The sequence below is a fragment of the Momordica charantia genome, assembly GCF_013281855.1.
Source record: "Momordica charantia cultivar OHB3-1 chromosome 9 unlocalized genomic scaffold, Mcharantia_2.0 BLBB01000009.1, whole genome shotgun sequence".
NCBI lineage: Eukaryota > Viridiplantae > Streptophyta > Magnoliopsida > Cucurbitales > Cucurbitaceae > Momordica > Momordica charantia.
The window spans coordinates 22,099,621-22,117,569 of NW_028275167.1; the positions used below are offsets into that span (position 1 = coordinate 22,099,621).

The 17,949-nt window shown below is 31.9% G+C and overlaps 1 protein-coding gene and 1 long non-coding RNA gene across 2 annotated transcripts; both read left to right on the forward strand.

The window, feature by feature from the left end:
• Window positions 1–6,137: 6,137 nt before the first annotated feature.
• LOC148209204 (uncharacterized) lies at window positions 6,138–8,919 on the forward strand. Its single transcript, XR_015787319.1, has 2 exons — window positions 6,138–7,320; window positions 8,293–8,919. It is a non-coding gene; the product is annotated as an uncharacterized LOC148209204 (long non-coding RNA).
• Window positions 8,920–14,164: 5,245 nt separating this feature from the next.
• LOC148209205 (uncharacterized) lies at window positions 14,165–17,445 on the forward strand. The gene is made up of 8 exons (XM_088117448.1): window positions 14,165–14,258; window positions 14,389–14,471; window positions 14,580–14,721; window positions 14,848–15,068; window positions 15,146–15,562; window positions 15,746–15,808; window positions 15,915–16,699; window positions 17,295–17,445. The coding sequence occupies exons 1-8, from the start codon at window positions 14,165–14,167 to the stop codon at window positions 17,443–17,445; spliced, it is 1,956 nt and encodes a 651-aa protein (XP_087973574.1).
• Window positions 17,446–17,949: the final 504 nt, after the last annotated feature.

Sequence of the window (17,949 nt, forward strand, 5' to 3'; positions counted from 1 at the left end):
GATTAAATAATTATGTTGTATTTTATCTTTAGTGTTCTGTTTCTAAAAATTTTTCTAATTTTTTTTCTTTTTTATACAATTTCATAAGTAGTTTTTCACCTCTTGATATCTGAGTCCTTAAGCCAAATTTAAAAAGATAATAATAATTTTTCTTTAAAAAACTATACATACATTTTCTTTAAATAATTACAAATCTAAATTTTTAGTTTTTTTTTTCTTCCAAATTTATCATTCTATTACATTTATTACTATATTTTAAAATGTATTTTTAGGATTTAAATTTTAGAGTTTAAGTTTATTAGGGTTTAAATTTTAGAGTTTAAGTTTAGGACTTAGGATTTAGGATTTCATTTATTATTATTTTTTTTTGTTAAAAAGAAAAATTATGTCTAAACCGTTTTATTTTTATTAAAAAGGAGAAATTATTTGTGTTTTAGAGAATTTAGGATTTAGAGTTTAGGGTTTTTATTTGTTTATTCATATATGAATAGGAGTAGTTTTGTAATTTTCACATGGTTCAAGCCTCTATTTTGACAAACCTGTAAATTATTAATTTAAATCATTCATGTAATTAATTAGGTTGTTTAAGAAGTCTATATATACTTATTCCAATATATATATTTTTTTATCAAAATTTTACCTAAACTTTGAAAATATTTTTAAAGACTATATAACAAATAGAAAATTAAAGACAAAAAAGTTCTCAAAGAGAGCCTATATTATTTATATTCATATCATTTATCAAAACTTAAAATTAAACTCTTTTAATTTTTCAATGTTGACAGGTTATTTCCTCAGGAACCCTGAAAGCGGTACAAGAGTAATGGACGTTCGTAATTGCTTAGAACGTCGTCTTGATTTGAACGATGGTGTAATATTTACGGTATACAATTAATATGATTTTAACAAAATTAATTTTTTTTGATTATTTTTTATACTAAAATCAAGATTAATCTGGTCTTCTGTTCATCGATTTCAGATCGGTAACTTTCAAGACTGCACATTCCTTAACGATCAAATAGATTACTTCCTACGAGGTACTAAGTCAATTTCATTTTCGATTTCTCGATTTTCTAAAGTACAACATGTGACACCCTCGTAAATTAATTATTTCTAGGGGCGGAGAAGTTTTATAGAACTTTTAAATTGATTTATTATGATATTAGTTACTATATTAAAAAGATTTGTAGTCGGAATTTGGATTTTTTTTAAATAATGTTTTTTAACAAACAAATGACACAAATAATATAGATTTGAAAGTATTTTTAAAAGTAGGGTAGCTGCGATTTCAGGTAAATCGCATTTAATGACTGCGATTTTAGGGAAAATAGCCGTTTGCAAGCCAAAATCGCAGCCAATGGCTGCGATTTTGTGAAAGTTGCAGTCATTGACCGCGATTTCGGTGTGACACGACTTTTAAGGATGTCACGTGTTGGGACGAAATGGATGTATATAATATATAATGTTCATTTTTAACCCTCCCATCACAGGTTCGATTCCCTCCTCCAGCGTTTTCAACTTTATTTCTTTTCAATCTCTCCTTTTTTTCTTTCAATTTCTCTAAGCCTTTTTTATTTCGTTTTCTCTTTTTAACTCTTGTTTTAACCTTTTTTTTTTTTCAATTTCTCTTTTAACGTTTTTATTTATTTATTTCATTTCTCTTTTTACTTTCTTTTAACTTTTTTTTTTCCTTTCAATTTCTCTTTTAATCTTTTCTATTTCGTTTTCTCTTTTAACTCTTTTTTTTTTTCAGTTTGTACTCGTGCTCCATCGTTTTTGATAGTTTTCTATTCCAATTTTCTTCAATTTTTCTTTTAATTTTTTTTAATTTAATGTTCTCTTTTTACTTTTTTTTTTATTTCATTTTCTCTTTTAACTTCTTTTTATTTTCAATTGTACGTTGTCGTTTCGTACATGTAATTCTTTTTATATAAATTATTGTAATGTTTAATATGATCTAAGATTTATTGAAAAAATATGTTCCAGACGAATGTATATTTTTACTCATAATAAAATAAATTATATTTTATAGGTAAAATAAATTATATTTAATAGGTAAAATAAATAAAACTATATAGAAAAAATAAAATAAAATATTTTATTAGTAAAATAAATAAATAAATAACTTCATAAATATATATATATTTTAAATGAAAATCGTACGCGACTTTCCATAAATAGAAATTGCATATAACGTACGCGACTTCTATACGTACGCAATTTCCTTGTTGACTCATTCTTCAAGGTCCACCTCATCTTGTCATGTTGGCACCTAAATCGTATTCATTTGTATGCGATTTTTGACTTTAACTCTTACCTAACCTATTTTTGTCAATAGTTTGAATATATAACTTAATTTTGTAATTTTTTATTTATACTACATTTATTGTGTTATTACTTTTAAATCTACATTATTTTTGTAATTTGTTTTTTAAATTACATTATTTTTAAACTTTCTCCTCGGAATTTTTTTCCTTTTGGCCGATTTGTGTTTGATATAATTTTAAAATTCCATTCTTTTCTCCCTAATAATAATTTGCTTTCAATTTAAATAATACTTTTATTCAAGAATTCTCATGATCAATCATGTTGAATTAAAAATTTTAAAAACTTATATTTTGTTTTCTTTAATTTTGATAAGCTATTTAAAGTAACGTTTAAAATAAAATCTATAACTGTTTTCAAATAAAGTTCTACAATTGAAAGACATAGGTTAGAATGTACCATGGATACTAATTAATATTGAGAAAACAAAAGCACATTTCATTTAAAAGTTATATAAACTTAGTTGGGACATAAAAAGATTTCATGAAATTTGTATAATATTTTTGTATCGAATGTACATTTCATTTACTCGTTTCCCTTCTATATATTTCATTTTGATGATTTAAATTTTATTATATTGTTGTTCTCCGTGTAGTTCCAATCCATGAACCAACTCCGAAAGAGGTCGTCTCGGTCATATGTCATGAATTAGAGCGGATTTGGAACCTTATATGAAATTCAATGTTTCCCTCGAGGAACATCTAGTGATTAATTTTCTGTTCTCAAGTTTTTATTGTGCTTTTTATTTCAATATAATGTAGGATGCATTTTATAATTACTTGTCATTTCAAACTCATGAATTTATGTTGTCTTAGTTTAAAAGTTTGTGAACAATTTTAGTATTTATCCGTGTTGTTGTTGTTGTTTTTTTTTTTTTGTTTTTGTGATTAGTTATCTATGTGATGTTTATTCATAAAACGAATGCACAAAAAACACATGTTTTTTATAAACAATTTATATAAATCCATGTCAACGATTGTGATAGTTTTTAATGAACAAAGAAATTAATAAATCAATAAACAAAGAAATAAAAGGCCATGAATATACTTTAAACTATAAAATAAAATCAATTAAAAAATATGTAATGTCTTAAAAGAATAAATAGTTTAAATTTTTATAGATAAGCTAAAATTAGAAAGAACTATTAGGAGAACAATATGAAAATTCACAAGTTTCTTTCTCAGTCTGGAAAGAAATTTTGAACCTTTAAAGCAGGAATGTATATATTATCACATCGTCCAAAAAAAAAAATGGTATATACTATCACATCCTCACATCCTTTATAAACAAAAATAATTAAAAAAAAAACAATTTATTTGCACTTCACAACAAAGGATGACTTTGAAAGAAAACAAAATGTTTATCTAATTTTGGATTTGAATCAATTGGAAAAAAGAAAAAAAATTGACATAATAACTATGCAGGAGATCAAGAATTCGAAGGTGTAACTTCTTCTACACGGAACTAATTTGACGAGATGGGGGCGTGATGCCATGATGGTACTAATGGCTTGTATGCTCAAAATAAAAGTCATAAAACACTAATAAAACTCATTTAGTTTTACAAATAAGATGGTCTCTAACTCCCATTATAATAGTAATCTAGTTGTTAAACGAGTTCCTATTCCTAGAAATAGGTTTAGGTTAAAAAAAACTAATAAAACAAATAATATTTTGTTTGTAAAATAAAAAAAATCATATATATATAAACTAAATTAAAAAATATTTTAAGAAAATCGTACATATTCATATATGTGATATTTTTTTTCTATAAAATATATTTTCGTTTGTTGGGTGCTATGTATCCATCTGGATCATCTATACTTTTATTTATATATTTAAAAGGGTTAAATACTAATCAATAAATAATATTTTATTTATAAAATATAGATATAAAAATATTTTAAGAAAATCGCACACGTTGTACACAATTTATGTAAATGGATGTAGTCGATTTCTCATCTTCCAATATCCACCTCATATATGACTTGTCAGTACCTAAAGATCCCATTGGCCCCATTCATAACCATTTTATTTTCGGTATTCGATTTTTGGTTTTTAGTTTTTGAAAAACATGGTTATTTTTGCAAAAATCATTTTGAAATTCAACGTAAATTTTTTAAAAAAATTAAAAACAGATTTGTTTTTCTTTTCAAAATCTCACTTTTTTCTTCGAACTTTTTTTTTATTCTTACATATTTACCTCTAACAAATTTATTTCTCTCTCTAAATTTTTTTTCTCCATAAACATCTATCTAAAAAAATTATTTTTCTTTTTCTCAAATTTTAATATTGTAAATATTTATAATTACTTCTTTCTCTCCCTAAATTTTCCATCTCTATGTTTTTTTCCTAATGGATGACTCTAATTTCTCTCTCTAAAAATTTAATATTTTCTTAAAACTTTGCTCTCTCTAAAATTTCCGTACTTTTATGTTTCTTACTAATCCACTTTTCATGTGAAAATATGTCTCATTTTCTCGTCAATTTTTTCCTTATAACTTTTATTTCTCTTTGTATTTATTTATTTTCTCTCATTTTTGTTTGTATCTCTAAATTTTTTCTCACTATCATTTTTCTTTTTCTTTCTAATTTATTTGTTTTTCTTTAATGTATCTTTCCCTCTTAATTTTACTCTTTTTGTTTAAAATTTTTCTCTTTTTGTCTTTTAACTTTTCTTTCACTATTTTTTTTCTCATAAATCTTTTTCTTTATCTCTCTAAAATTTCTCAAGAAAAGTTTGTTTTTATCTCTCTAAACTTGTATTTTCATGTCTCTACATTAGGAATTACAAAAATTCCTGCAAAGGTCAGCTCCGCGCTTCAAAAATAGGAAGCATGTCCCGATCCAACCCCTGATTTTATTTTTTAAATAAATAATATACATTTTATTGATATATTTACTAAATTGTGAACAAAATATTAAATATTTTTCAAAACTAATTATTTACACTAGTAAATAATAATTCTAAAAATAAGTAATATATCTTTATTACACTTTATTTTTTTAATTCTAAAAATAATTATAATTAATTATAAAACCGGTGAATGAGGTGGAGACGGAGTACTAAAAATTTTTACGAGCACGAGAATGGAAGATGAAATTCTCACTCCCGCCTCACATCATTGTCATTCTACTCTACGTAGAATTTTATCTCTCTAATATATATTTTTAATTTACTAACTTTTTTTAAAAACAGAAAACTAAAAATGGTTACCAAACATGTTTGGTTTTCTGTTTTTTTTTTAAGATAAAAAACAATTATCAAAACTATATGATTTTTCTTTTTTAAAAAACTAAAAACGAAAAAGTAAAAACAGAAAACAGAAAAACCAAAAACTAAAAACATAAATTGTTATCAAACGATCTTAAATATGCAATTTTTTACTTTAACCAATACCTAACATATTTTTCTCAATAGTTTAGATGCCTAATTTAATTTTGTAAGTTTTTTTATTTGAATTACATTTATTTTGTTATTACCGTTAAATCTACGCTATTTTTGTAATTTATTTTTAAAATTACCTTATTCTTAAAATTGCCCCTCCAGCTATCTCCTAAAGACCGTCTCCCCATCAAATATTTATTAAGGATTCCCTTGGAATTGTACTAATTAGTTATATAAGTTTGTTATAAGGATGGTTATGTGTATTAAGGATTCAATTGAAATCAGAGTAATTAGTTTAGATTATATAAGTTTGTTATAAGGATGATTATTTTAACCATGTTAGTTAGTTAGGATAGTGGAGCTCCAGTATAAATACTGTTATAAAAATATGAATGAATATTGAGATATTTATCTTAATTCTTGAGTTGTTTTATGGTATCAGATCTGTCGGGCATTTGTCAGTAGCTTCTTATTCGAATATCTCAAATGGAGTTTCAGTCAATGGAAACTCACAGCTCAATTCTCCAATTTTCCTCTTGTCTAACATCTGCAACTTAGTCATGTTCGCCTCGATTCCACGAACTGAAAATTTCAGGCTCATTCTTTGTTTGGATGGACTTATTCATGGATCTAATCCTTGTTGGGATCGATTCCTTCCATCAGAATAAGAGAAATTTCTATTGAAGGAAGCGCCACCTCTATTGATCCAGTTGTGAATCCTATGTATTTCCAATGGATGGCTCAACATAATACCCTAAAGGAGCCAATGAGTCAACTAGCTACCAATTAAAGAATTGGTTGATAAGCTTGCAACAGTCGCAGTGTTTATCGAAGAATAGGACATCCTACTGTATACTCTCTCAATGGACTTCCACTCGTCGAGGAACTTCATGCTATGTTGAAGTCTGAAGTCAAGTTCATTGAACAACATTCAACCCAAAGCTATACAACATGTCTTTCTTGGCTATCATCTCGATTACAAAGAATACTTATGCTACAATATCTATACCAAGAAGACGATCATTTCTAGACATGTTTTGTTTCATGAGGCAAATTTTCCATTTGCTGCACCTTCTACTACTACAACTGTATCTGCTGAGTATTCTGATATATCAAGAAATATTTTTCCCTTCATTGCCTCTCAGTTTTTATCTGTATCATCCTCTGCGTCTATTGGTTCGTTGAGCACCAGAGGCTATACCTTCTCATTTGACTGATGGTATTAGCTTAGCTACTGATTCTATCTTGCTTGAAGCTAGTTTAAATAATACTTATGATGCTAGTTTAGCTACCAATTAACCCATAACAAAACTGCTTTATTTGGATAGCTCTACCTCTACATCTTTGTTATTTCCACCTACTAGTGTTGATGATGATTTTTTAGTTAGCTGTACTGATGCTACTAATGGTTGTGTTGCTGGTACTTCTTTTCCCAACACTCAGCCAATGCAAACTCGGTCTAAATCGGGTATTTTTAAAAAGAAAGTCCTTACAGCGACTGTTTCTTCTCTCATGCCATTCTACTGTGCCTATGTCTCTCACTGCTGCCTCCAAGGTGCCTGAGTGGTGACAAGCTAAGTTATGAGTTCTTTGCTGTTAAAGGACAAGGTACATGGTCTCTTGTTCCTTCTACTACTGATATGAACATTGTCAGTTGCAAGTGGGTGTTTAGAATGAAGTAAAATCTTGATGGATCTATATCACGTTATAAGGCCCGTCCTGTTGCTAAAGGTTTCAATCAATTGGAAGATGTTGATTTTGATGAGACCTTTAGTCTAGTTGTTAAGAAAACTACCGTCCGTATTATTCTATCGTTGGCTACCTTCTTTAACTGGGATCTTCATCAACTTGACGTAAAAAATACTTTCTTGCATAGTTTTCTTAAAGATGTTTATATGATTCAACCTCCCGGTTTCAAGGAGTTTGCTTGTCCTGATTTTGTTTGTAAATTACATAAGTCTCCTTATGGTTTGAAGTAGGATCTTCGCGCATAGTTTGAGCATTTCACTTCGTGCTTGTTGACTCTTGGTTTCATTGCTTCTATTGCTGACTCATCCTTGTTTATTTGAAAGGATGGCATTTCTTTGACTGACTTACTGTTGTATGTCGACAATATCATTATCACGGGCACTGATGTCTCATATATTGGCTGAGTTAAAATCTGCTCTTGGTGTTGAATTTCAAATAACTGGCATATGTTTTATAACATATTTCCTTGGTCTTTAAGTGCATAAGTGTCCTGGTGGTTTTTATGTTGATCAAGCCAAATACTTGCATGATCTTCTTAATTGGACTGGTATGCTTCATGCAAAATCTTGTATTACACCTATGTCACCGTCATGTGATTTTCATGCTACTACACCATCCATGCCTGATCCATTAATGTATCGCTAACTTGTTGAGTCTCTTCAATATCTAACGTTCACTTGGCCTGACATATCTTTTGTTGTTAATCGAGTTAGTCAGTTCATCCATTGCCCTTCTACTATTAATTATTCAGTTGTCAAACGTATTCTTCGTTATTTGAGTGGGACTCGGCATCTTGGTCTCACATTTGGTGCTAAGAGTTTGGACATACAGGCTTATTGCGATGCTGACTAGGCTGGTGACTCTCTTGATCGTCATTCTACTTCCGGATATATTATCTATCTTGGTGGGTACCCTGTATCTTGGTCTTCTAAGAAACATGTCACTGTTTCTTGTTCTTCCACTGAGGCCAAGTATCGTTCTTTTGCTGTTTCTACTGCTGAGTTGTATTGGGTTCGTCAACTTTTATATGATTTATATATGTTTATCTCTTGTCCACCTACCATCTGGTATGATAATGTTTCTACTTTGTCCTTGGGTCATAATCCCGTTTTTAATGCTCGAATGAAGCACATGGAGAACGACTATCATTTTGTCCGAGAGAAGGTTGTTCGTGGTGATCTGGAAGTTCGGTTTATCTCCTGTATTGATCAGGTTGCTGATCTCTTTACTAAACCTATTTCTAGACCATTATTCTCTCGGTTATCTGCCAAACTGATGGCTTCCGGGATACCCTCAGTTTGAGGGGGTGTATTAAGGATTCCATAGGAATCGTACTAATTAGTTTAGATTATATAAGTTTGTCATAATGATGGTTATGATGGTGGAGCTTCCTGTACAATATAAATACTGCTACAAAAATATGAATGCATACTGAGATATTTCTCTCAGTTTCTGAGCTGATTTAATATTAACACAATTCTTTTTTCTTTTTCTTTTTCTTTTCATAAATTTTATTTAGTTTTTACTTGATTATAAAAAGCCCATTTTAAATTTTGTAGTCACAGATGATTGCTTCCTCTGTGTTAATGATGGAATTGGATTTAGATTCAGATTCAGAACAAGAAAATATTTCCCCTTATCATCATAAAACATTTTTTTTTTGTTTTTTGTACCTTCCCTCCAATATTCTTTGATAACCCAAGAGTTTTCCTCGGTCTCTCTTTATTTGTTCTTTCTCTTTATTTACTTGTTTTTCATCAAAAAAATTATTAATAATCAAAATTAATGTAGGATTTTTACTTTATTATATCAGGACTAGATCAGAATATTTGGATTTGTGGAGCCAAAACAATAGAAGAAGAAGAGGAATGAAATTGGTGCTGTAGATGCCAGCCGACAGCGTCTCAATGCTGTCACATTATAAAAGAAAAAAGAAGTGGCTAGAAACTGAATTCCAAATGAAAGATTTAGGAAACGCTCAGTTTGTTCGGGATTCAAATCATAAGGAACCGAAAGAACAAAACGCTAGCCCTGTCTCAGGCAACTTATATCGATAAAGTGCTTGTCAGTTATTCGATGCAGAATTCCAAGAAAGGTTTACTACCGTTTATACATGAAATTTCTCTGTCTAAGGAACATTGTTTTAAGACACCTCAAGAAATTGAAGATATGAGACGCATTCCCTATGCTTCAGCAGTGGGCAGCCTGATGTATGCCATGTTGTGTACTAGGTTTGATATTTGCTATGTAATAGGGATTGTCAGTAGGTATCAATCCAATCCAGGATATGATCACTGGACTATCGTTAAGGGAATCCTCAAGTATCAAGGAACTATATGCTTGCGTATGACACTGAGAATTTGATCCTTATAGGATACACTGACTCTGACTTCCAAAGTGATAAGGATTCAAGAAAATCCACTTCGGAATCAGTGTTCACTCTTAATGGAGGAGTTGTAGTATGACAGAGCATCAAACAAGAATGCATCGCAGACTCCACAATGGAGACCAAATACGTTGCTAGAGGCGGTATGGCTTAGAAAGTTCTTAACTGATTTGGAGGTTGTTCCAAACATGACTTTGCCCATCACACTTTATTGTGATAATAGTGGTGCAATGACAAATTCTAAAGAACCCTGAAGTTACAAAATAGGCTCACTTAATACGAGAAATAGTGCAACGAGGGGGCGTGATCGTCAGGAAGATTGCTTCGGAGCATAACATTACTGATCCGTTTACAAAGGCTCTTACGGCTAAAGTGTTCGAGGGCCATCTAGATAGTCTAAGCCTACGAGATATGTACAATATAGTCTAGGGTAAGTGGGAGAGACTTGTAAAGGGTATAACGTATGCCCTAGTTTATTGTATTTGTACTTTATTGTACAACTCACTGTTGCTTTTAGCTTTTGTACACCCCACTAGAGTTTGTTGAGTTTTATGCCCTAAACTCGTGGGTTGTAAACATAAAACAAATATTTATTCAATAAAGTTGTTATTGATGTTTCTCTTACAATTGCATTAACCCAAATCCAATAAACTAACATCCGAGGTTATGTCATGTAACTGGAACAATATATAGAAAATATACAGTATATATTTAATATATAACGTATATATTTGATATACAGTGTATATATATACAGTATATATTCGATATACAGGTGGATAATGTTCTAGTAGTAACCTAAAGAGTTTATAGTATATAGATAAGGTTGGGTACCTTATCCTAGTAACACTATGGATACGACCCACTTTGTAATAGTTACAAATGACTTGATCCAGGTCGTTCGTGTGGAGACATGCGAGTAGGGGTATCCTATACAATGAGTTTGTATAAGACCAGACCACGAAATAATTAATCTTTAGCTGTAACATCGTTAGCTAATAGATTAATATTTCAATAGGATGACCGGGTAACTCAATCTCAATCCTGAGTGAGTTATGGACTCCTGTCTGTTAGGGCTCATCCTTTGATTTGTATGAGTGAGAGTGGTCCGAGTCGCCGACTCAATATTCCTACCATTTTGGGGACGAGACGGAGTGGGGAGCTGGGAACATAACTACACAAGATGAAATTCACCCCTTCCCGACTTCAAGGTAAGTAGATGAGTGTTCTCTTAAGTGCTGACTGTGGGACTTGAACAGGGAGCCCACCCTCTCAATGGCTCAAGAGAGACTTCCGGTTATTGGTTGGACCATAATCGGGTTGTTCATTAGAGGACCATTGGTACTTAAGGTACAAGATGTAACACAAAGGTAAAACGGTAATTTGACCCAACTGTGATTACGAACAGTCGTGAAAAATTGACTTACCGTTAATGGTCAAAATCCGTGGACGCAAAATATACTACAGTGAGAAGAGTGCAGTCGTGGGTCTTTAGTGGAGTGACCAACAATTAACGAATGTTGATTAATTTGGTTAATGAGTTTAATCAATTAATCTCGTATCGTTGCAGCTTCAGATCTGTAGGTCTAGTAGGTCCCCTTGCTAGCTCGTAAACGATAGTTAAGAACATTTAGTTTTGAAAAGAATTTGAATTGTTCAAATTGATTAAAGGGAATTAAGATCAACATTGAGAGTTGACCATTTACTGTAAAAAAAAAAAAAAAAAAAATTTCTTTGCTCAGTTTATCACATACAATTTTTGTGATGAATATCCATATTTGCCTACTTACCATAAAAGTATTTTGCTAAGCCTGCTACATCTAATTATGTGGTAAAATTTCAAAATTATCCACCTAGTGTTACCCTGAGAACTTTGAAGGTAATGAAATAATATTATGCTCTTACGATTTACTGCTTCATGAATTGGTACTGTACTTGCACAAAAATTTCACTATTATGACTGCCTTTTACTCATATCTAAAATTTTCTTCAAAAATCTATTCTGTCTTGTTCTTCAAGCCTAATCCTTCGTCTATTCTTTTCTTTTGGGTAAAAAGTGATTCCAAAACCGAAGATAATTATTTCGAGAATTGAAGTTAACAACTTAAGAAATAGTCTCAAGATCTCAGTCTCCTTTAATGAGTTTTGCTTGGGATCAGTTTCATTATATGATACTGAAGCAGCGTCTACAAAGAAGTAATTTTAAACAATGGTCAGGGTTGCAAAAGGCGACTTGTGGTTGACTTCTTTATATGTGATTGCACCATATTTTGTTTGTAAAAAAAAATGGAGTATGTCTGGCAAAAAAAAAATTGTGAAAAAAAAGAAAAATGAAAAAAATTGCAAAAAGGGAAAAAGAAAGAAAAAATATATGAAATGTCTAAGACAATTCTTTAGTTCAATAACTAGGGCAATCAACATAGTCAATAACAGCAGTTTCAAAGGCTTCAAGGTCTTATTTACAAATTTTCAAACTGGAGCAAAGTCGAGCAATGCTACAATGGGGCAAAATTGTAAATGCATTATACAAAATTTTGAAACAAAAGGCGTCTTCAGACTAAGAAAGTCTCATTTCTCTCGCAGAAAATCTTTCAACTTCAAAAAATCCTTCATGCACAAAGTGGGCTATTGGACAATATTCCATAAAGAACTTCACTTTGAAATTGAAGGCTGAAAGGAGAGGTCATTTACATTCAAGAAGCGGATTGCATTCTTGTGAAAAACGTCACTTTGGAGCTAAGGCTAAAAAGACAGTCTTTACATTCAAAGTGGACTACAACAACATTTTCGTAAAGAAAAACGTGTGGCTAGAATGATGATTTCATCAAGTGTTTCTAACTAAGCTCAAAGAAGGAGTGCGATGCATGATATGAACTCTTGGGGAGTTATGCAACCAATTCTCAAGGTTATTTATCCAAAGAAATTGGATCACTTTTACTCTTCTATCATAATCTGTAACCCAAAGCTTCAATAAAAAAAATTCAATCTCTTATTGTTCAAGAGATTTGACAAAATATCTTTGAACTCTTGGTTTCCTTTTCTTTAAAAAGGAAGCTCGCTGACTTTTTTCATCGTGAGGCTTGATGGAAAATCATGATTTCCATCCTCGTTTGTTCATAAAGTCAAATTCATGTTCTTGTATCCAATCTTCTTGTCAATTACAAGGCTGAGGTTATGAAGCAGTTTAATCAAACAAGATGTACAATGCTATGAATTACTTTTTAATAGTTCTCTAAACTAGCACATGAGATACATATACCAAATAATCTCCACCAAACCTGATATGATTGAGAAATTACCCTTATCAGGTGAAGACATTCATTAAAAAAAAAAAGGATAAAAGCAAAAGAAATTGAAAAAGAAAAAAAAGTTGACAGGTTTTCTCCAATGTCGACATTACCTTTTCTCGTTTGATTCTTTGCTAAATATTTGCTCATAAGAGGGATGAGAGTATACAAAAAATAATATCTTTGCAAAATATAGAAAAACTTCTTGTTATCTCAACTATATTTTCACAAATCATGCATTCACATCACTTGCATTCATATTCTTCAAAAAAATAAATAGTTTTCATACATGGTTAGATTATGAAAATTTAAGTATCATGCATTGTGCATTCATAATCACATTCCATTGTCGAAACAAAATTAGTATCATGCATACATGTTGCATTCTAGCTTTCAGTAGGCATATACATTATTGCATCATGCATTGAAGATCAAATTCATTGGTTAAACCGATGAGGTAAGTTCCTTAAAAGCTGAAGTTCAAGCTTTGACTAATGTTGTTTCTTAACTTTCAGGAACTTCTCATTCAAAGGAGTTGGTGGCAGCAGTAGATACATATTCTTACTATGAGCCAACCATCAAGCAAGCTCAGTATGTCAATAATAGAAATTTTGGCTACAAGGGAAATCAGCAACAGAGCTCGCTGCCAACACACTATCATCCAGGGTTGAGGAATCATGAAAATTTTTCTTATGCTAACAACATGAATGTTTTGCAACCTCCACCAGGTTTTACATCTCAGCTAGCTTAAAAGAAATCCTCCCTTGAGGATCTACTTGGGGCTTTCATCAATGAGTCCAGAAGTAGAGCTAGTCGGATTGAAAATCAGGTAGAAGGCATGGAAGTTAAATTGGAAGGGAACACAACTGCCATCAAGAACATGGAGGTTCAGATAGGGCAAATGGCATCCACCTTGAACACTATGCAGAAAGGGAAGTTTCCAAGTTTCACTGAAGTTAACCCACGAAAACATTGCAAAGCCATCACTTTGAGAAGCGGAAAGGAACTTTAGGAGCCTGAAAAGAAGAAAATGGAAGAACCAATCATCACAACTGAGGAACGGAAAAATGAGGAAGAAGTTGTAAAGGAGGTCACTCCTGCTCTACAGGCTGACAAGCCTACTAGTTCTATTAATTCTAGTCCTCCTAACTCTTTACCTTATCCTTAGCGTTTCCAAAAGAGAAAAGATTAATGCTCAATTTGCTAAACTTTTAGAAATTTTTAAGAAGCTTCACATTAATATTCCTTTTCCAGATGCGCTGGAACAAATGCCAAATTATGTGAGGTTTATGAAGGACATTATGACTGGGAAAAGAAAATTGGAGGCTTATGAAACGGTGAATCTCACTGAGGAGTGCAGTGCGATCCTTCAGCGAAAACTACCACGAAATTAAAAGATCCAGGGAGTTTTACTATGTACTATTGGTAGTTCATCATTTAATAAGGTTTTATGTGATTTGGGTGCCAGTGTTAATTTGATGCCCTTGTCTGTTTTCAGGAAACTTGGTCTTGGAGAGGTGCAACCAACTACAATATCTTTGAGGCTAGCTGATCGATCTATCACTTATCCTAGGGGTGTTATTGAAGGTGTTCTAGTCAAAGTTGACAAATTCATTTTTCCTGGAGATTTTATGGTCTTGGACATGGAAAAAGATTCAGAGATTCCTATAATTTTGGGACTACCTTTCCTGGCTACTTGACGTACTCTGATAGACGTGCAATTGGGTAAGTTGACTTTGAGAGTTAATGAGGAGGCCATTGTGTTTGACATATCTCATACCATGAAATATCTCAAGGAGGTAAGTACATGTCACAGGATAGATGTTGTTGATGCCACTGTGACTGAAATTAGATCTTTTGTTTCATTTGTTGATTCCCTTGAAAAATGCATGCTTGGATATGATATTGAGGAATTAGGGGAATTAGATCAGGAGGTTTCTTTTTATCATGATGCTCTTAATCAATTACCAATTATTCATGATAAAAATATTAAAGTTGATGTGTGGTAGAGCTTAATGAAAAAATTGATGAACCTGTGAAAGCTCCTGCGCTTGAATTGAAACAATTACCTGCTGATCTTCGATATGCTTTTCTTAGTGAGCCTTCTACTTTTCCTATTATTATATCTGCTTCTTTGAGCCAAGTAGAAGAGGAAAAATTGTTGAGAATTTTGCGCACTCATAAATCTGCTTTAAGATGGTCTATTACTGATATAAAGGGTATTAGTCCTTCGATAGTTATGCATAAAATTTTAATGGAGGATACTTTTCGACCATCAGTTGAGCATAAGAGGAGACTAAACCCAGCTATGAAGGATGTGGTAAAAGCTGAAGTTCTTAAACTCTTTAAGGCAGGGATTATTTATGTTATATCTGATAGTTCTTGGGTGAGTCCTATGCAGGTTGTGTCAAAGAAAGGAGGGATGACGGTAATAAAAATGAAAAAAATGAATTCATCTCTACTAGGACGGTAAGTGGGTGGCGCGTGTGCATTAACTACAGAAAATTAAATAAGGCCACCAAAAAAGATCACTTTCCTCTCCCTTTTATTGACCAGATGCTTGATAGATTAGCAGGTTATCCTTACTATTGTTTTCTTGATGGTTATTCAGGTTATAATCAGATCGCGATTGCTCTTGAGGACCAAGAGAAGACGACATTCACATGTCCTTATGGTACCTTTGCTTTTAGGCGAATGCATTTGGGTTGTGTAACGCCCCTGCTACATTTCAGCGATGCATGATGGCTATTTTTGCTGATATGGTTGAGGAAATTATGTAGGTTTTTATGGATGATTTTTCTGTTTTTGGTTCTTCATTTGACACTTGCCTCCATAATCTTTCTCGTGTTTTGCAGCATTGTCAAGAAACTAACCTTGTTCTGAATTGGGAAAAATGTCATTTTATGGTCATAGAAGGGATAGTTTTGGGGCATAAGGTTTCTGAGAAGGGATTTTACAGGTGCTTTATTAAATATTTTTCAAAATTTGTAAAACCTTTATGCAATCTTCTTGAAAAAAATGCTCCTTTTCTCTTTACTGATGATTGTTTGCTAGCATTTAATATGTTAAAAGAGAAACAGACTTCTACACCTGTTATTGTAGTTTCTGATTGGAGTCAACCTTTGAAGATTATATGTGATGCTAGTGACTTTGCAGTACGAGCAGGTTTGGACCAGAGACGAGATAAATTTTTCAGAGTAATTTATTATGCAAGCAGGAATCTTGACAGTGCACAACAAAATTACACTACCACAGAAAAGGAGATGCTTTCTGTAGTTTTTACTTTTGATAAATTTAGGCCATATTTGTTAGGCACTCAAGTGACTGTGCATACTGACCATGCAGCTCTTCGATATTTATTTAATAAGAAGGATGCAAAACCTCGCCTGCTTCGATGGATTCTTGTTTTGCAGGAGTTTAATTTTAAGATTACGGATAGGAGAAGTTGTGAAAATGTGGTAGCTGATCACCTGTCGAGAATTGAACAGGACAACCCCAAAACATTCCCCATCACAGAAGATTTTCCTGATGAGAAATTGTATAAGCTAGAGTCTAGTATTCCTTGGTTTGCTGACTTTGTTAATTTTCTAGTAGGAGGAGTATTACCACCAGATCTCAACTTTCATCAAAGAAAATTTTTTTTGCATGATATAAAACATTACCTGTGGGATGTACCTCTACTTTTCAAAATTTGTTCTGACTAAATCATTCGAAGGTGCGTACCAACTGAGGAAATCAATAATATTTTGCATGAATGTCACTCCTCACCTTATGACGATCACTTTGGACCTACTCGTACTGCTGCTAAGGTATTACAATCTGGTTTTTATTGGCCTACCATTTTTAAGGATTGTTATACTTTTGCAAAGACTTATGACACGTGCCAAAGAACAGGTAATATTTCTCGACGTCACGAAATGCCCTTAACTGCTATTTTAGAGGTAGAATTATTTGATGTTTGGGGTATTGATTTCATGGGTCTCTTTTCTTCTTCACATGGGTATCTTTATATTCTATCGGCTGTTGACTATGTTTTTAAAAGGGTTGAAGCTGTGGCCACGAAAAATAATGATGCAGGTGTTGTTTGGCACTCCACGCTCTTTTATTAGTGATGAAGGCTCGCATTTCTATAATAAATTGTTTAATTCGATGCTCACCAGGTATGGAGTTAAACATAAAATTTCTTTAGCTTATCATTCTCAAACTAATGGTCAAGCTGAAACGTCTAACAAGGAAACAAAGCAGATCTTGGAGAAAACAGTAAAAACAAATCGAAAGGATTGGGCTTTGAAGTTGGAATATGCACTATAGGCCTACAGAACAACTTTCAAAACTCCAATTGGTATGTCACCGTATCGGTTGGTTTGGAAAAGCTTGTCACCTTCCAGTGGAATTGGAACACAAAGCCTATTGGGCCATCAAGAAATTAAATTTTGATCTTCAAAAAGCTGGGGAGATGGAAGAAATTAAAGAAATTAAATTTTGCAACTTAATGAGATGGAAGAATTTCGTTGTCAGACTTATGAAAATGCCAAGCTTTACAAAGCAAGAACAACAAAGTGGAATGATAAGATGATTCAGCATCGATCTTTTGAGCCCGGGCAACAAGTTCTTTTATTTAATTCTCGATTACGTTTATTTTCTGGCAAACTAAAATCTCGATGGTCAGGTCCTTTTACCATAAAGTCTGTTTTTCCACATGGCGGCATTGAACTAGAAGCAAGTGATGGAAGATCTTTCAAAATCAATAAACTAATTTAAATAAGTTTTTGAAAATAAAATAAGGATTTTGATATTTTAAAATTTGTTTTAAAA